A 20,093-nucleotide genomic window follows, 5' to 3' on the forward strand; every position below is an offset into this window, starting at 1 on the left:
CCTCGCCATGTTCATCTCTCACCCAACCAAGAGTCACATGAGAATTGCCTGCCTGTGTCAGATTATTTTCCCACTTCCAGGGAATTAGGGAATCTAGAGCACAAAAAGTTAGAAAGTTCACACCTCCATTCTTGTCTTTGACAATAAGCACATTGAATTCTTTCCAGACTGTATGGAACTTCTCACCTAAAGACTTCCAGGAAACACTTTACTGTCAGAAAGTGCTTCCTGGTACTTTACCCAAAACCCTCGTGCTTCAGTTTAAACTCCCATGTTCTATCCTCAAAGAAGATGAGGGTGGTGTGGCCTTTTTCTCTGTTGAGGGCTCACTAAGTAATTTCCAGGTTTCATCTGTTAAAAGGGATGCTGCTATGAACACTTTTGTACATATCTTTTGATGCCAACATATATGCATTTCTGTTCAATATATACCTAGGAGTGAAAATGCTGGGCCATCAGGTATTTTTATGATCCATTTAGTAGATTCTGTTAATGCAGTTTTCTAAAAGTAGTTGTACCAATTTACACTCCCCCTGAAGGTGTACAAGAGAACACCTTACATCCTCACCAGCATGTGGTTACTATCTTGATAGTTTCAGCCATTTTTATGGGGCATGTAGTGGTGTTTCACTTAGTTTAAATTGGCACTTCACGGTTATTTATGAAGTCAAGCTTCTTTTTCTGTGTTCATTTGGCACTTGGATATCTGCTTCTATAAATTACATATTCAATTATTTTGCCCATTTTTTTAAATTTATGATAGTCACAGAGAGAGAGAGAGAGAGAGAGAGAGAGAGGCAGAGACACAGGCAGAGGGAGAAGCAGGCTCCATGCACCGGGAGCCTGATGTGGGATTCGATCCCGGGTCTCCAGGATCGCGCCCTGAGCCAAAGGCAGGCGCCAAACCGCTGCGCCACCCAGGGATCCCTATTTTGCCCATTTTCCAGTGGATTGTCTCTCTTTTTCTTACTGACTTTTAGAAAGTCTTATATTCTGGATATGGGTCCTTTCTCGGCCACGTGTATGGAAAATATCTTGTCACCCTGTGGCTTGCCTATTTACTCTCCTACTAGTACAATTCAAGGAAAAGTTCTCAAAATAATAACCTGACAGTCTTAAAACCTCAGATTCAGAAATTCCAGCCCATTCCACTCCGACCTCATCAATCCCGGAGTTCCTCCTGAACTAGTAGTCCCGTGGGCCATTTTCAGGATTCCACTTTTCCACCTCATTGCAGTGCACAGAGACTCACTTTTCTCCTTGGATAGAAGGAAACCTTGGAGAAGTGGACGTCACTCAGGGTGGGGGACGGATGATCTTGGCGTTTTCAGAACTGTGCTACCTTCCAAGATAAATGATGTTGAAATCACACAAATTCTGGCAGTCTCTGGATCTTTCCATAGCCATGTCCCATCTTGATTCATTAGCATGAGCTTTTCAAAGCCACAGAGTGTTCAAGGGTTTATTAGCAAATTTCCTGACTCCTTCATGCAGCATGGTAAAGGAAGTTCACTTATATTATACCTCTTCAACCAAAGAGGAAATACTAATTTGAACTTTTAAAGTTTCTTCCCCACTTCCTCTATTTAGACTATGAAGTAGCAACACCACCTACATCAGAAGGGTCACTCACCCATCCCTGGGCCTGCGGCTTAGATCCTCTCCACTCCACCCTGACTCTGCATCTGCCTTTAGCTGGACCTATGTCCTTCCCCTGTGCCAGGCCAGGTTCCATGCTGCTCTACAGGATTATGCTGTTCTTTGGTAAGTCACCAAGCATGAGCTTTCCCTCCTTGGCACCAAAGGCTAAGTTATTTGGGTCTTCTACTTTCACCTTTCTGAGTTCAAGTGGATTTAATGAGGGTGTGCACATGGGTATGCTTGACAGAGATGGGGTGTAGTGGGGGGGGCTCCTCTTATGTTTCCCATCCCTTCGTCCTTAGAAGGGGAGGCCTTCAATGTATCAGAGCAAAATTAGGGAGACAGAAAATCACATTCTGAGGCCCAATGACATGTTTACCCTGTCAAATAAGATTAAATTACTCACCAGGCTGTCTCAAAAGGAAAATGAAGTTATAGAAGGAAAGAAGGCTTGGGATGCCTGGGTGGCTCAGTCGATTAAGCCTCGGCCTTCGGCTCAGGTCATGATCTCCGGGTCCTGGGATCAAGCCCTGAATCAGGCTGCTTGCTCAGCAAGGAGTCTGCTGCTCCCTCTCCCTCTGTCTCTCCCTCAGCTTGTGCACACTCTCTCTCTCTCTCTCAGATAAACAAAATCTTAAAAAAAAAAAAAAAGAGGAAGGAAAGAAGCTTTGGGCAGGGCGTGGGCTGGACAGGATTAGGGAAATGGGAAAAGGTAGTTCTGTGCATTTTGCTCAGCAATAGGTAGGCTTTTACAAAAAACAAAAGATTTATTTTTATGAAGTTTCAGTGTTTTCCTAGAAGCAGTCAACAATGACCAGGCTTCTCATCTGATCAAGAGGCCTTGCTCTGAGTGTCCAAAGCCCTTTACCCACTGGCCGTTCCCCTTCTCCCTACATCATCTCTCTGTTGGGGATGGGCAGGTGCAGAGGTTGCTTCAGGTCTGACTGATCCTTGGGGATGGTTCGCAGGATCAAATCCATTCTCCCTGAGGTATGTCTCTCTCCTTGACGCACCTCCCCGGAGGCCAGTCACCCTTGCCAGCAGTGGAAGGGACTGCTCCTCCAGTGGGAGAGAACTACGAGGTGGGGAGAGGGTCACTAGGCACCTCCCAGACTCAACCCAGTCTCAGCCACTATTGCCTGCTACACTTAAAAGGAACAAGTCTGGGCACATACTCCACATCGCCTTACAATTTCCGAGTTGACTTACTTTTTGCTTTATACTTGGTCCCATTAGTTTTCTTGTTTGTTTTCGTCGAACCAGAAAAACAAAACCATTTCTAAATACGATCTCTTCCTGGACAGAGTTTTTGAGAATTTGACCCTGCAAGGAAAACCCTTGTCCCATTCGGTGCTCTTCCTTCCCCCACATCAGTGTTGTCCTGTGTGCTTATGAACAGCCCTTTGGACAAGTGGAAAGATCCAAGGGCAGGGTCAGGATGGCCTAGTGCCTGGATAGGCTCCAGAAGAAAGGCTTTCAAGGGCAAATCACTAACTTGTAAAAGGAACAGCCCTTGCTGGGCTTGACTGGATGAAGTCCAAGCGCTTTCCAGCGTGGAACCCATGATCTGGAAGAGAGAGAGAGTCAAAAACTGGCTGACTAGGGGACAAGGTGGTAGAGGACCCAGGCCCAATGGAGTCACACTTGATGCTTGGGGACCTCAGGAAACCAATCTAAGATGCTGGGACCCCATGGCTAGGTGTGGAGAAACAGAGTTACCCTAAGTGCAGAGCTGCTATTTCCTCTTAGATGTGGGCAGAGACAAACAAGAAAACACCGAAGGCCTGCTTTGTAGTGCGTACGGTATCTCACCTCACCTTTAGAATCATAGGGTGGGTATTTTTTTTAATCCCGATTAAAAAATTGGGGATATTGAGGTTCACGATGGTTAACAAACTTGTGTAGAATTGCCCTGCTAATGAGCACAACAGATGCAAACCCAAGTCCACTTGGTGCTACCCGTGTGCTCTCTCCATCCCACCGCGATACCTCTAGCACAGCTGTGGTTGAGTTTTAATCAAGTGAGACTGGAAAACAAAATTCACTCCAAGTGCCTGGTGGGGCACATTCACACAGTAAGTGGTGCCTCTTACTATTATGACTATCAGGAATTCGAGAGGCCAGGGGCCCTGATGCCAAATGTGCTGGTACCTGGCTGTACACTAAAGGTGTATTTGAAGTTTAGGAGAAGAACCTTAAATTTCTTCTGAGCTGAGCATTCGCCAAGTTCGGTCCCAGGGCTGGAACCCACCCTCCGTAGACACGCACGCGGGCCATGACAACTATCTCAGAGCTTCCAGAACACGGCCACCCCCTGGCACCGTGGAAGCACGGCATGTTCCAGTGTGCTTGCGCTCACTGCCGAGAGGGTCCCTCGTGCTCTGCTGAAATCTGCTTCCCTGATCTCCCTCATTTCCATGAATTAGTCCCACTTCTGCCTAAAGTCTATCCCTCTCTCTTAAGCTTCGCCCATCAGCTATTTGAAGACCCCTGTGTCCCTACTCTGCTGGGTCTTTCTCAGACAAGTATCTCCCAGCGCCTCTGAGCGGGAAATGGTGTCAGGGCCCCGTCCATCATGCTGGTTGGCCTGCTTGGTCCCCATACACTGTCCATGGGCCAGGAGCTGGGCCTTCTCCTCCCTCCCACCACGGCCTCACTAGTGCCAAGGTCGGCAGGGCTGCGGCCTCCGCTGTCTATTGTACAACTTATTCAATGGCTGTGTCATCGCCTCATCTTCAACCTGTAGCAGACTGGGGTCCACGGGCCCTTTGTAGGAAGTGCCACAAAGCACCCACAGCCCCCCTGCACACCCTACTGCCAACTATCTTCATGACAGACGCTGGCTCTGTGGGCACAGCTCCCTGGTCTCACCGCACTGGACAACAGGTCCCTGGGGCCCGGGGACACCAGCTCATCTGAGGTGTCCCTCTGGCCTCTGGATGCCTTCTCTCCTGTTGTAGGCTTCTATGCCCTCACCCTGTTCACTCACCACTTTGAAGTTGCAGAGGCATTTTTCCGGTAAAGAGGGGAAAGGAAGAAGGGCATCACTCCACTGAGAGATTTTAGTCACTCTGAGGTCAGGCCTTCTTTCTGCTTTCAGTTAAAACAGTAACCACGTTTCCAGGAGGCGGGTCACTAGCCACACGGCCCTGCAAGGAAGAAATGGCTGTGGTGGTTCCCGTCCTATAGACAGAACCAGGAATTGAAGGCTGTTGGAATCCACACAGTTCATCCAAGTTCCCACCGAAAGAGAGGGATTCAGGAGTTAGGTTCAGGTCCTGTGATTCCAGACCCTGCATGCTTCCCACCACACCAAGCGCAGAGGAAAGATGTGTTTAGATGGGGCAGGGGGAAGATGGAAGGATGGCTAGAGAGGCGCGGAATTCCTTGCACACTGAGAGCCTGTGGCTGAGCTAGCCCCCAGCTGAGCACAGAACTGAAACTGAAAGCCTCTGTCTGGGTCCCAGGCCACGCGGGCAACACGGGTGACGGCATGTGAATCAATGTGCCAAACAGCTGCATCTCAGGGCCCTGGTGAGAGCGTCCTCACCCACGCCTCCCAAGGCCATTCCCACATTTCTCAATGTCTGACCATCACCCATGACCTGTCGGTGTAAAGAACACAGTAGGGCCCGAGGACGGCCAGTCTGACTCTTCGCAGCCCTATGCCGCTCTTTGCTTCACCCCTTGACCTAAAGCCTAGAACACGGTCCACCACCTCGTGTCCAGCTGTGCCCCTCCATCCCTTGGACTGGTCATGCCTGTCTAACCTACCTCATCTATCATTTTGTGGCTTGGCCTCTCTTCCCAGACCATTTTTGTTCTGCAAACATTCATGCATTTAAAAGCATTAGGGGTTGGGACGCCTGGGTGGCTCAGTGTTTAAGCATCTGCCCTAGGCTCAGGGCGTGATCCCGGAGTCCCTGGATCCAGTGTGGGGATGGAGTCCCACATTGGGCTCCCCGCGGGGAGGCTGCTTCTCCCTCTGCCTGTGCCTCTGCCTTTCTCCGTGTCTCTCAAAATAAATAAAATCTTTAAAAATAAATAAAAATAAATAAAAGCATTAGGGGCACCTGGCTGGCTTAGTGGGGTGAGCATATGACTCTTGATCTCACAGTCATAAGTTCAGGCCCCACCCTGGGCATGGAGCCTACATAAAATTTTTATTTTTAATTAAAATAAAAATAAAAATTTTCTCTGATGGGGCCAACTTGGCTCAGTTGGTACAGCATGAAACTCTTGATCTCAGGCTCATGAATTCAAACCCCATGTTAGGTGTAGAGCTTACTAAAATAAATAAATAAATAAATAAATAAATAAATAAATAAATAAATAAATAAATGCAATAAAGCAAAAGCATGATTAGTTCAATTACATAAAAAGATTTGGGGGGCGCCTGGCTGGCTCAGTCTCTAGAGCTGTGATTCTTGAGCTCCAAGCTGTGAGTTCGAGCCCATGTTAGGTGTAGAGATTACTTAAAAATAAAATCTTAAAAAATAATAATAAAATGATAGATTGATAGATGATAGATAGATAGATAGATAGGTGATAGATAGAAGCATTAGGGGTGCATATAGGGGCGATCCAAGCTGCCGGTCAAGGTCCCTCAGTCTTCGTGACCCCGCACCTCTTCATCTGTCACTTCCAGGCTGTGCTCTCCAGAGCTCTGCAGACAGGTGGGGCCACAGGAGTGCGCGGCCTGCCTTTGCTCTCTGAGTTCTTCCGCAGGTGCAGATAGGCACTGGGACCCACCGGTGCACGGGTCCACTCTTCCGTGTCCTGCTTGGGGTGCCCTGCTCCACGTGGCTGGGCACAAAGCCGGCGAGTGTTCATCCAACAGATGCACATTGAACACAGACTATTCCCGGCACGGGTCCTCGGCATGGGTGGGGTGGTACAAGGTATAGGTGAGCCCCGCCCTCGTAGAGCTTGCGTCCTAGACACAGGGAGGCAGGCGGTAACGAGGAGGCAATTTAAAGAATAATATAACTTCAAATAGAGACAAGGGCTCGGACGTTAATGCAGTGGGGTGCTGTGACGGTGACTGAGGTGAATTATTTCAATTGGGGGTCCCAGAAAGACCTACAGGGGTGACATTTGAACTGAGGTAGGGCAGAGGATTCCAGGCAGTGGGTCCAAAATAAAAGCAGAGTGGCTGGGTGGCCGGGTGGCCGGGGAGCAGGGGGGGCTGGAGGGGCTGAATGGTTTGGGGAGCTGGGGGCTGAGGGGCAGGGGGGATGGGGGGATGGGTGATTAGGTGGTTGGGGGGCTGGGAGTCTGAGTGGCCTGGGGGGCCTGGGGGCTGTAGGGCTGTGGGGCTGGATGTTTGGGTGGCTGAGTGGCTCGGGGTGCTGGGGGGCTGGGGGCTGGGTGGTCGAGGGGCCAAGTGGCTGAGTGGCCAGCTGAGTGGGTACCCAGGGGGCTGGGTAATTGGCTTATTGGCTTATTGAATGGATTTGAGCGCCCATCCCTGAGGTGACAGGCCTTCTGGTGAGAAAGTTCTTTCTGCTACTTACCCTAGTTGTGTCGCTCTGTTCTCTTGCAGTTCCCTGTGCTGGGAAAACTGGTGAGTCTTACGTATCTGTCCCTTCCAACTCCAAGTATGTCTCTGGGCCAAAACTTAATGGATGGGTCATGGGTCCCCTGGAAACATCTTCAGAGCAGCAGACTGAGCCCATTCCTCGGGAATCCTGGCCAGGGCCCAGGCAGAAATGAGACCTGGGACCCCACTGGTCTCAGGCCGAGGGTAACTCTGGGGCCCAGCAAATGGCTCTGGGCCTCATCTCATCCCCCGTAAGTGGCACTGGCCTCCGTCTCCTCCTCTCAGCAGTGCTCGGAAGCTCCTCCGGTCTCCACTCCCCGAGGCCCTGGACTCCCTTCCATCCCTCGAATGTTCAGAGGAGGCAGCTTTGTCCCTCGGCAACCTTTGCCTTCCCGCCCACCCTGACCCTCATAGAGCTCTCTGTCAAGTGGGAAAAACCCTGACCCATGAACAGGCCTGACCAACCAGGACATGTTCTGCATGTTCTGGGGGGGGGGGGGTGCCAGAAGAAGTCAAACCCAGGCACAAGCAGGGGAGGGGAGGGAAGGGCAGGGGTAGAGAGAAGAGCCAGGGAGAAGTTGGGGAGGGGGTGGAGCAAAGCAGAGGCCTGGCCCTGGCCCGGCGGGGAGGCCTGGGGGACCGGGAGCCCCGAGGCTGAGGGACAGAGGGAGAAAATGAGCCGGTGGGACGCGAGGCTCCGGGCAACCCCGTTCCTGTGTCTCCCAGTCTGGCTGCACCTCCAAGCCTGGCCAGACCCCGTGTTCGAGGGAGACGCCCTGACTGCAGTGCCAGGGGTGGAGGAACACAGACGTGTCCCAGGTGGAGTTCTACAGAGACAGAAAGGCGCTCGGTGCCCCCAGGGATGCACAGGTCCTGCCCATGGGCACGGCAGCCCTGGAGAGCAGCGGCCAGTACAGCTGCAGTGGGAGGATGGCCCACATCCCACACCTAGGCACCCAGAGGTCAGAGGTGACCACGGTTCAAGTCCAAGGTGAGTCGCCAGAGGGGGGCCGGGGTGGGGCCGGGGTGTTGCGCAGGGATCCAGCCTCTAGAGGTCAGCAGTCTGTGGGCAGCGCCGTCACCCTGGCCGCCCCTCCGGGCCCAACCACAAGGCTCCAGGTGTCCCCGCGCTAGCGCGGGGGAGGGAGGGGAAGCACCCTGGACCAGCCCTGCCCCTCAGTCCCGGAGACCTTGGGCCGGACCCCTCCCTTCTGGGGACCAGGTGACCCCTAGGCCCTCCGCTCTAGCCCGAGGTTCCAGGGACGCCCGTGTTGTGGCTCCCGGCTGAGAGCCATGGCCTGAGGGACAGGGACGGTGTCCCCTGCCGGGCACAGGGCTGGGGCCTGGGGACGCCCTGGATACCACCTGGCCTCTGGGCACCCGCGGGTCAGGGGTCCCCTGTGAGCCCGGGCCTCTCCTCCCCAGAGCTGTTCCGGCCTCCAGAGCTGCATGCTGTCCCCTCTCCCGAGACCCGTGAGGGGGCCCCGCTGACCCTGAGATGCCAGACGGAGATGCACCCCCAGAAGTCAGCCTCCAGGCTCCTCTTCTCCTTCCTCAAGGACGGCCGCACCTTGCAGGACAGGGACCCCCAGCCAGAGCTCCACCTCCCAAAAGCCCGGGAGGGAGACTCTGGGCTTTACTGGTGCCAGGCCACCCCCGAGGGCAGCAGCATCCGGAAACAGAGCCCCTGGCTGGAGGTCAGGGTGCTGGGTGAGTGGGGAAGGAGGGGGACACTGCCCGGGATCTGCCTTCAGGTAATGGGACCCCTGAGCCTTGGGGGGGATCCCCAGGGCAGGAGGGGGCTCAGGCCCCAGTAGCCGACGCCCAGATCCCTGGGGAGTGTCGCTGACGTCCACCCCCTATGCGCCCAGCCCCTGTGTCCCAGCCTCTGCTCACCCTGAGCCCCGGGCCCACTGGCCTGGCCGTGGGGGACGTGGTACAGCTCTTCTGTGTGGCCCTCAAGGGCTCCCCTCCCATCCTGTACTCATTCTACCTGGACGGGAAGATGCTGGGGAGCCCCCAGGCTCCGCGTGGTAGGACCGCCTCCTTCTCCTTCACCGCGATGTCAGCGCGGGACGCCGGGAGCTACTCCTGCCAGGCCCAGAACAACGTCTCCAAAGAGACCAGTGAGCCCAAGATGCTCTCCCTGGACGGTAGGTCTTGTCGCCCAGCCGGGCTCTGCGCCCCAGCCAGCGGCAGGAGTCAGGGATCACCCCTCGGTGTGCCCCCCACCCGCACCCTGCGCTGCAAGACTGAGCGCAGACCCTGCTTGGGGCGTCCGTGCCCTGAACCAGGAGGAAAGGTGGGAGGTCGCTGTGGAGGGCGCGGTGGCGTGGAGCCGTCCTGCTGGCACCCTCTGCAGCCCCCTGCCTCCTCCTTGAGGCCGCACGTGCCCCAATGCCGGCCCTTCTGACCCCTCTGCGCCCGCCGGGGGACACCTCCGAGTCTCATCCTCGATGCCCATGGTGCCCCGTCTCCCCCCGCAGCTCCCGCGGGCTCGCCCGCCCCGCCCGGCGCCCCCCAGCTGGCTCCCTGGCTGTGTGCAGGCCTGCTGGCCGTGCTGGCCGTCACTGCGGCACTTCTGGGCCACTTCAGACCCTGGAGACAATCCGGTCAGTAACCGTTCCGACTTCCTTAGTGGCCGAACCGCTTAGCCAGACGCTGCCCGGCCTTTGGAAAGCCACCGTCCCGAGGGCCCCGCTGCTTCCTCCGCCGAGTGGTGGGTGGCAAGAGGGACTCCTCTCTAACCGTCCCACAAAGGAGCCCGCGGAGGGACCCTTACAGCCTCCAACACACACAAACACACACACACACACACACAGACCAGTGTCTCACGTACCCACGGTCAGCCAGAGACGCGTGAACAAAGGCGCCGACAGAGGAGTCCGTAAACACCGCACGCAGAGCACATGAGGGCCCCCGTGTTTGGAGGAGCATCTGTGGCTGTGGGCGGACCACGAAAGCCCCGGGCCACCCCCACCTTGTCGGGCCAGAGCTCTGCCAAGCGAGGACGAGGGATGGAGAACCCCGGGCTGCTCAGCGGAGGCTCCTCACCAGGAGGGAAGCGGAGCCGCGGCCTCCCCACACCGGCCTCCCAATTCTGTGGCCCTGGCCCTTGGCTCCAGGATTCCTCAAGCGTCTCCGCTTGGGGTTATTGTGAGAGTCGCAGCCAAGGAGATGCATCGACCTGACACCTCGAGTGTGGGCTGGCACCTGGCGGGGGCTGGCACCTTCTCCCTCGGGGCCACGTGGATTCCGGACCCACACGGTGGAGACGGGGAGGCAGGAATGGAGGCCCTCACGGCCAGGCTGGCTCCGCACTGCCTCCCACTCTAGCCTGTCTCCGCCTCGGGCTGCATCTAAGGGAAGGCCATTGCTGGCCCGGCTCGTTGCTAGACTTTCAGCCCCCGATGACGGGGACCCAGACCCGCCCACCTCCTGCTCGCCCCGCGGAGCCGTCATTCCTGCTTTCCACTTGCCAAGGGACGAAGCCGCCACCTGCATTTCCTTATTCACGTCGGCAGCCCCTTCTGTCGAGGAATCCGCGTGAGATTTTCGGGAGCCAGGCCAGACCACTCTGGGAGGAGGACCACCCGGTGCTCCTCCCCAAGCTCCTGCCAGGACGCCTGCAGGGGCCTCTCCCCGGTCCTGATCCCCCAGCCCCCGCGCCCCACAAGCTCCCCCGTTAGGGCCTGGACCAGCCTCCAAGCAGATCTTTGTCCCACAAACGTGCCCTCTAGTCTTGAGTCCAGGCTCCATGCAGGCTGTCGTGCTTTAAGCTACGGCTGTGCAGGAGGAGGACGGGAGGACGTTGGAGGCAGCCGGAGCTAGCTGGGGCGGCTGCACACACTGCCACCGTCCCGCCTCCCCCCGGCCCCACCGTGGACGCCTGGGAGCCCCCGGGGCCTGTGCCCCCAGCCCCTCAGCTCTGGGTCCGGGCACTAAAGGCAAAGCAACAGGCCCAGCCGTCTCCCCGCCAGCCCCCGATGGGACGATGGGAGAGCGGGCGCTGCTGCAGGCCCCTCGGGAGGAAGAAGCGCCTCGTGGGAAACGAGAGAACACGTTCCCGTGCAGACGCTGCTGCGGCCCCCACGCAGCCCCACTGCCAGCCTGGGAGCGCCTGGGCCCCACTGCGTGAGGGAACCTGTCTCCCGGGAAAACAGGGCTCCCGGTGGTGGCCCCGGTCCTCTCACCTCAGAGTCCCAGGCGTGCAGAACCTTCAGAATGTCACGCGGGAAACCACCGTCGGGCCCGATTCCAAAGCTTCACCAGAAAACCAGCAGGTCGACGGCTTCGTAGCTCACAGCCACCCACTGACCGCCTCCGGGGAGCACGTCGCTCCCTCAGCACACCAACCTGCCACCTCCAAGGGCACTGGGCAGGCCGTACCTCTGAAGGGGATTGGCAGGACGTGCTGGCCAACGACAGCGAGCCCGGCACCACACACAGTGACGCAAGGTGGCACCTGCCCAGTTGTGCGCACTGGCCTCTGCTTGCTTAACAAGGTCCATTTCACCACCTGTTGTCACACCGTGTGTGAAACAGAGGAACCCCCGGAGCCCATCAGAGGACGGAGACCCAGAAACAGCCCTGGCGAACGAGCACCGGAGCGGGGGTGCAATGACAGGGAGCACTCTGGGTCTTACAGGAAACACCACTCCCACGACTTGGCCAGCTAAGGGACGTTCCTCAGGCACCAAGTGTTCTAAAACACACGTGTGAACCCGTCCCTATCCTAGGAGCTGATTTTGAGAGCTTTGGAAGCACCTGCTCCCCTGGAAGCACCTGCTCTCCATGTTAGTGGAGAAAAAGCCTATAAACCCCCGTTAAGACTCTGTCCCTACCCCTTACCTTATGTGCCTGCCCTTGGAGAGGTCCCCTCGCCCAGCCTCAGTCGCCTCACCTACAAGTGATACTAGGATGGCCCGGTATCAACCTCTGCAGGACGGTCGTGGAGAATTCCAGACGCCAGAGGGTCAGGAGGAGAGGCTTTCTTGCCCCCTGGCTGCGTGCCGCTCGCTGGGCCAGGCGCCGAGCGGGGCGCAGCCCCCGCGCTGCAGTTCCCGGGGCCAGGGTCTGGCACGCAGCATGTGGCCAAAGCCAGTAGCTTTCCCCCTTCCGGAAAACAGCCCTCCTGGCGAGCCTAGGCCCTCTCCCTGCAGGGGCGGCCCCGTCCCTTCTGACCCCGCTTCCTCCCGGGCTGTGGCTCCCATGGGGCCACATAGGGTATTTCTCAAAGGAAACATCTCATGAAAATTAACCACGTCCAGACCTGCGGCTTGGCCCTCGTGGACAGACGAGCCTGAGACGCGGGCAGCCTCCACTGCCTTTCCTTGTCGCAGGCTCCCCGCTCTCTGAGGGCTCAGAGTCGTGCCTTTGTGTCTCCCAGGGCCGCCTCCGACCCAGGATCCGCCCCCAGCCCCAGCCGGAGAGCAGCACGCGGTGTATGGCAACGGTAAGGACCTGCAGCAGGGCCACGCACGGTGGGTCCCGGAAGGCCGAGGAGGGCCTCTGGAGAGGACAAGGACAAGGAAGCCCTGCGAGCCCCAAACCTCAGGAGTCAGTCACTGGGGAAGGAAGTAGAGGCTTCTGGGGAGAGCGTGCGGAGGCGGAGCCAGTGCATGGGGCTCGGGGAGGGAGGGACAGGGAAGTGGCGGGGACGCCCGGCCTCCAGGCCGAGGGCAGGGGGTCGTTAGGCCAACGGCCAGCCCCGGTCCACCAAGTAATTCTGTAAAGAACATTACATATGAGTCGTGTAAGGCTGCTTTTGCACCACAGAACTGAGTGATGGCAGCAAACACCTTACGGCCAACCGGGCCTAAGACATTGACTTTTTAACAGAAAATGTTTGCCAACCTCCAGTTTAAACAGTGTCAGGGCTGGTGAAGCCTCTAGAACCTGCTGTGGGGGCAGGCAGCTTTTGCCAAGACGGATATCCCACGTTACTAACGGCCTCCCACTCTCAGTTCCCACCTGGCTCCCCCCATAGGTGTCCTCGGGACACTGAGGCCTCGAGGTGGGACAGCAGGTGGGTCTTATTCAAGCCTCATTCCTTCTTTCAGTCACTTGGCAGGATGAGGATGAAGAAGCTTATACGTATCCTTCAGACCTTGCAGTGCTAAGGGAGCCTGAGGGTGAGTAATCTCGGACCAAACTCGACGCCCTCGCTAATGTAAAGGGGAAGTTTGGGGCCTGGGCTGAGGTGTCACCACCACTACCACCAACATTGCCATTTTACAGTGACAATTATCATCATCACGTCTACCATCACCACCACCTCCACCACCAACACCTCCACCACCCCCAAAACCTCCACCACCCCCATCACCACCACCAATACCATTACCACCACCATCAACAACACTATCACCCCACCATCACCACCATCACCCCCTTCACCTCCACCACCACCATAGCCACCATTGCCACCATCACCAACAACACCCCCATCACCACCACCAATACCACCATCACTACCATCACCACCACCAACACCATTACCACCATCAACAACAATGCTATCACCCCACCATCACCCCTTCCCCTCCACCACCACCACCAATACCATCACAACCACCAATACCATTACCACTACCATCAACAACACTACCTCCACCACCCCCACCATCACCACCATCACCCCCTTCACCTCCACCACCACCATAGCCACCATTGCCACCATCACCAACAACACCCCCATCACCACCACTCCATCACCACCAACACCCCTACCACAAACATCACTACGTCCACCATAATGACTATTTTATTTTTAAAGATTTTATTAATCTATTCATGAGAGACAGAGAGAGAGAGAGAGGCAGAGACACAGGCAGAGGGAGAAGCAGGCTCCCAGTAGGAGCTCAATCGGAACTCGATCCCAGGACCCCGGGGTCACACCCTGGGACAAAGGCAGGCGCTCAACCGCTGGATCCCCAGGGATCCCACATCATGACTGTCTTCAACATCATCTCCACACACCACCACTGCTCCCACTGGAACCAGGGAGATTTTTTGCCTTTTTCTGAGCCCTGCGGAGGAACAAAGAAAGGAGAGGAAGGAATGACGCAGCTGGGCTTCGCCCCAGAGTAGAAGACTCCGCAGGACATTCCCGGGTCTGAGAGGAGCCAGGAAGACCGTGCACTTCAGCCGCAGATCCCAGACTCAGGATGGGGGGAGTCTAGTTGGAAAGGATGGCAAGGGGGCGTCCTAGGAAGAGTAGGGGCTTCCGAGTCAGTCACACCTGAGTTCAAATCCTGACTCCGTGTACTCACTGTGCGACGGGGCAAGGTGCTTGAGCTTCTGCGCCTGGTCCATTCAGTGGAGGTGCTGCCTACTTTGCAAGGCCATTGGAAACCCCTGGGCCCGGAACACGGGTTCTAGACGCCTTGAGCACCATCTGGTGTGTAACAGGCACCCCAGAATGGGAGGCTTTTTGTTCTCGTTTTGCTGAGATTTCTACTGCTGGTCCGTAAAATGGGTTTGGATCGGCCCCGGCTTTCTGCTCCCTCCACGAAGGGCACTGGAGGAAGAGACAGACGGGGGCACTCGTGGACTCCGGGGCCGGCGGGCAGATGGGGGCACACGTGGGCACCGCTCCCTCCAGACCGGAGTTACAAGGAGACTCGCACACAAGGAAGGAAGAAGCCAACCCTATGCACTTTTTCATGGACAAAATAAGGAAATATGGTTGTTTTAGTCCTCTCGGGACGGAGGCGCCTGGGGGCTCAGTGGTTGCGCATCTGCCTTTGGCCCAGGGTGTGACCCCGGGGTCCTGGGATGGAGTCCACGTGGGGCTCCCCTCGGGGAGCCCACTTCTCCCTCTGCCTGCTGCTCCCCCTGCTGTGCGATCTCGCTCTCCCGCTCGCTCTCTCTCCCCCTCCCTCCCTCTCTCTTTCTTAAATAAATAAAATCTTTAAAAGCTCGTAAGAATAATCCTGGCAGGGCAACACGGTGCGGGCATAAAGGCGCGATCCGGGGTGGGGCAGGGCGGGCTGCTCGCAGCTCCTTCCCCCCGGCTGGGGAGGCCGGGGTCCCAGGGCCGAGGCTGGCCTGCCGTCACGCAGCTGGGCCCTGGTCGAGCAGCACAGACCTTGGCCTCCTGGGTCCTGGGCCCACCTGTGTTCGGATGGTGGTGAGGGGTCCTGAGGAGCAAAAAGGGGGAACAGCGTTCCCTGGGCTGGTCCGTGTGGTGAGGGGCGGGCAGCCAGCCTGGGGGGCAGCAGGGGCATGGGGAGCCACACACCCTAACCCGAGGACTTCTCTCTGCCCCGCAGCCCGGCCTGCTGAGCCAGCCTCGAGGACCTGGGTGAGTTGGAGCCCGGCTCGCCCCTCACCGTCCGTGTTACATCCGCCTCCTCTTCCTGACCTGACTGTCCCACAGGGCACGTCTGTCATCTACACCGAGGTGAGATGCTCCCACTTGCTGACGTTCCAGGCACGAGGCCCAAGACAAGAAGCAGGACCCACGAAGCCCACCCTGGGAACTTCGAGGAAGCCCTGTACTACTGATGGCACCACCCCAGCACCACCCACCGCGGCCTCCAGCGCTCCCCAGGGGGCCAGCGGGGACCCCAGCCCCTCTGCAAGTCCCCGACCCCTGAGCCCAGCAGCAAGGGAGGAGCCCGGCGTCCTGGTGGGGTCCCCAGGAGGCTCGAGGAACCCCTCGGTGAACCCCGGGAGCAAGAACAGGAACACCAGGCAGGGCTTCAAGCAGGGGACAGGCCACGGAGGCCACCGATGTCTTCCTGCGGGAGTGGAGGAGGGGAGGCCCTTCCCTCTACGCACCTGTCGGTGGCCCTCAGGTCTGGGCAAGGGCCTGGCCTCACCCCCACGGAGAGAGCATTAGTCTGTGTGCCCCGCGGGGCTGGCCCGGCCGCTCCGGGAAAGCATTTCCTACTGGCAAGCTGTCGCTGAGGCCCCTGAGTGGCCACGGGGCACAGGACCCGGGGAGTCCAGGAGTTGGGGGGAACGACCCAGCCCGGTGGCATCTCGGGATTCTCAACCAGAGCCAGAGCCCCCCGGGGACCCTGAACCCTGCCTTCCATGCGTCCCACTTCTGTTCAGACCCCTTCCGGGCTCCCAGGTTCATGGTACTGAGGTTGCCCCAAACCCCCAAACTGCAGTCACCCCTCAAGTGCTCACGTCTGAGCCATAGACTCTATCCCTTGACAGGAGTGGATGGGTCTGTTTCCTGCTATGCCCCAGTCCCGGTCGCCGTGGGGCCTGATGGCTGGTTTGCTTTGGCTCGTGGGGCCCACAGTCCTTGACGCGAGAGCTGGGGGCTAGTGACCAGGGGATGAGCCCTGGACGCCCTCCGGCCCCAGTCCCGCCCCCAGCCCCCTCTCCTGGGAAGAGGCCACCCCACCCACCCCCAGCCTCCCCCCCCACCCCCAGCCTCCCCCCCCACCCTCAGCCTCCCCCCCCTTGCCGGGACTGTTCATCCTTGAGCTTCCTAGAGGGACGGCCCCCCAGACACCGCCCAAACTGCCTAATCCCAGTCTCCGCTTACATAGGACGGGGCGGGCAGCGGTCCGTGCGCACATCAAAGTCTGCAAAGCCTGGTCTGCCTTCGAAAGGCACTTCATGGGACGGAGTCCCCAAAAGCCTGGACTTTGGGATAAGACGTCACCGGATAAGACAGAGGAGCTGGGACTGGGACTCGAGCCTTCTCCTCCTTTGCATCCCCCATCGGCCTTGCCCTGGCCCAGCCTCTCCTGCCCACTTGCTCCCGCGCCGCCTCCTCGCTGGGCCTTCCCCGAGGCCGCTCCGACCTCCGACCTCCGACCTCCGACCTCAGCCAGGCTGGGAGCCAGCACTGGGCCTTCTAGAAGCAAGGAGTCCTCCTGGACCATCAGGAGACGCCCTCCACCCCCAGGCTGTGAGGAGACAAGACACCGTCAGGACAGGGGAGGTGGCCCCCCAGCTGTCCCTGGGCCCCTCCCTGAGCTCCTGCACCTGCCCAGAGCGACCCCTGGATGCGGACCCCGGAACCAACCAGCCAGCGCACCCACGCTCTCCAGCCAGCTCGCAGAGCGATTTGCTGGTTTGATCATTAAAAACAAAACAAAACAAAACAAAACAGGGCTTGTTTTGTGTGTCTCCTTTTATTTGTCTTTTAAGTAGATTGTTCTTCCCCGAAGTCTGCAAAAGCACAGGCGCACGATGGATTCAAAATGCAGCTCGGCTCCTCGGACACGGTGGTTGAGAAGCCCGACCCCACAGGACGCTGGTTCACGCTCTCGCTCGCTCGCCTGCAGCACCCGCCTGCGCTGCGCTCCTTTCCCGGGACCCCTCCCCACCCCACTTCTGTGGGCACGGCTGAACATATCTTCTCCCCTTCCTGCAGAAAAGAATGAACTGGGATTTTTTTTTTTTTTAAGAAAGTTGAAGAAAATCCCCAAAAGAACACAGAGAAAGCAGAGGCGTCCGAGGAGACGCCAGCCCCTTGCCAATGCTCGGGGCAGCAGCTGCGGCTGGTCCCGGAGACCCTGGCGCCCCGGGAATGGGAGCCTCGTGGGCAGCAGGGGATGGACCCACAGACCAGGTACGGGCCCACGGAGCCCCCCACACCCCACACACACCCTGCCAGGCTCTGGCTGCGAAACGCTCTTTCTCCCTAAGTCGGAGCTAAGTGCAGGCACCCAGCCGTGGGGAGTGGCCTGCACAGGCTGGGGGCCCTGGGACCGGGTCTGTGGGGCCAGGTCACCCCCAGGGTGGGGGCGGGGAGCACGGGCCTCACGGCTGCGCCACCAGCACCCCTGGTCAGACCGTCCCCAGCCCCTGTCCTTGCTTCCCAGGTGGCTCGATGCTTTAGACACAAACCACGTCAGTGGAGCGTGGCCCTTCCCCGAACCAGGCAGTTTGCAGATCCCCGGATTCCTTCCAGTTCCAAGTTTATGTGAGATTTGGCTGGAAAATGAGGCCTTCAACGTCCTTACCCAAATCAGCAGCCACCAGGCAGCGCTGCGTCCTTCATCTTTGCGTGGACCGCAATGATGGGAAGGACAGATGGGGAGCACGGGCCGGGGAAGATCCAGGCTCCTCCATCCCCTGCGGGCTGTGCTGGGCCGCGAACTCGGGTTCCCGCATCCCTGCGCCCTGCTGAGAGGAGCTCCTGACATGGGCTGAGGGACAGGTGTGCACCGTGGACGTGGCTGAGGACAGGTGCGGGCCGTGGATGTGGGCTGAGGACAGGTGTGCACCGTGGACGTGGGCTGAGGGACAGGTGTGCGCCGTGGACATGGGCTGAGGGACAGGTGTGCACCGTGGATGTGGGCTGAGGGACAGGTGTGCACCATGGACGTGGGCTGAGGACAGGTGCAGGCCATGGACGTGGGCTGAGGAACAGGTGTGCACCGTGGATGTGGGCTGAGGGTCAGGTGTGCACCATGGACGTGGGCTGAGGACAGGTGCAGGCCATGGACGTGGGCTGAGGAACAGGTGTGCACTGTGGATGTGGGCTGAGGGACAGGTGTGCGCCGTGGACATGGGCTGAGGGACAGGTGTGCGTCTTGGACGTGGGCTGAGGGACAGGTGTGCACCGTGGACGTGGGCTGAGGGACAGGTGTGCACCGTGGACGTGGGCTGAGGGACAGGTGTGCACTGTGGACGTGGGCGGAGGGACAGGTGCGCGCAGGAGCTGCAGCCTGAGCCACCGCCGCCCTGTCTCCGAGCTCCCCGAGGCCCCGCTGACAGCGTCTCCCTCACTCTGGGACCATGCAGGGGCAGGGGGAGGGGGGCCTTTTACCGCCCAGCCCGGGGCCTCCGCGCACCCTGCACTGTCCCCTGTCCCCGCGCGGGACAATTATCCTGCTCAGAACCTGCGAGCAGCCGTTCTTCCCTCCGGGGGGTGGGATGTCCCCAACCATCCGACCCCCTCCTCTCCCTTCATTGGCTTCCCGTCCAGGACAAGGCTGTGAGGCGGGGACAGGGAGGCTGGGAAGGTGGCAGTTGCCTTCCTGCTGGGACGGAGCCGCCCCAAGACTCCTGTGCCCAGGGGGTGCCTGGCCACCACCTGCTCCGGGAGACACCAGTGCCTGCCTCCCACACCCACCCGGGCCCGGCCAGACACCTCGGCATCGTGCCGTCCACCTCCACCCAGACTCAGGGGGTGCCCCGCTTGGGGAGCCCCTGCTTGGCCGCAGACGGGGTGCAGGCGTGGAGGGCCTGGCCCTGCCCTCGCCGAGCTTCCCATGTGGGTCCGACGGAGGTGGCCGCTCTCACCCCAATGCCCTTGCTCTGCACTTCCCGCTCCCCTCTCTTCCCTCTCTGCCCACCTGGTAGCCAGGTGTTTCTGAGTGTGACGAAGCACCAGACCCCATCCCGAATCAACCCCTACACGTGTCGCTCCCGCCACCCCGACTGTAATCAGAGGGTCACGTGTCCCATCTCCTCGCCCCACTGCAGGGCTGTGCCCTTCACCTCGGTGTTCCGGGCCCCTGGCAGGTAAGTAGATGCTCAGTGCACCCCTGATGCGGGAAGGATGGCATCACCACGGACGCATGAGCGAGTGCCCTCCCTTGGCGTCTTGGCCACAAAGCCTGGCAGCTTCCAGCTTCTGTCCCCTGGTTCTGCTCTGTCCCTGCCCCTCTGCTCTGGACATTTCCTTCCTGCTCCAGGAGGGACCATCCCAGCAGCTGCCACCCAGGCTTTCCCGCCTCTCCTTTCTCTGCCCACCTGCCCTTCCACCGGCCGGTCACCCTCTGCTCACCCCGGGCCACAACCCGCCTCTGAGCAGACTGGGTCCCCGGGAGCAGGGTGCTGGTTGAACTGGGATCGCGTCCCAGCCGCCCTGAGCCAGAGTCTCCGGGGCCTTGAGTCGGGCGAGATAGAGCCGCGGCCCGCAGAGCCGGACCTGGTCCCTAAGCCAGTATCCAGGGCTGCTGCGGTCTGATCCTCAACCTCCCCG

The 20,093-nt window shown here is 58.7% G+C and overlaps 1 protein-coding gene across 1 annotated transcript; it reads left to right on the top strand.

The window, feature by feature from the left end:
* The first annotated feature begins 1,733 nt into the window (after positions 1-1,733).
* On the top strand, positions 1,734-19,918 carry FCRL6 (Fc receptor like 6). Its single transcript, XM_055333873.1, is given in 12 exon segments — positions 1,734-1,764; positions 7,187-7,207; positions 7,910-7,964; positions 7,966-8,174; positions 8,609-8,893; positions 9,055-9,336; positions 12,573-12,638; positions 13,246-13,317; positions 15,460-15,491; positions 15,567-15,883; positions 19,469-19,630; positions 19,804-19,918. Coding segments are annotated over 12 exon segments (1,647 nt in total).
* The last annotated feature ends 175 nt before the right edge of the window (positions 19,919-20,093 follow it).

This window comes from Nyctereutes procyonoides, unplaced genomic scaffold, assembly GCF_905146905.1.
Source record: "Nyctereutes procyonoides isolate TBG_1078 unplaced genomic scaffold, NYPRO_anot_genome, whole genome shotgun sequence".
Lineage (NCBI taxonomy): Eukaryota > Metazoa > Chordata > Mammalia > Carnivora > Canidae > Nyctereutes > Nyctereutes procyonoides.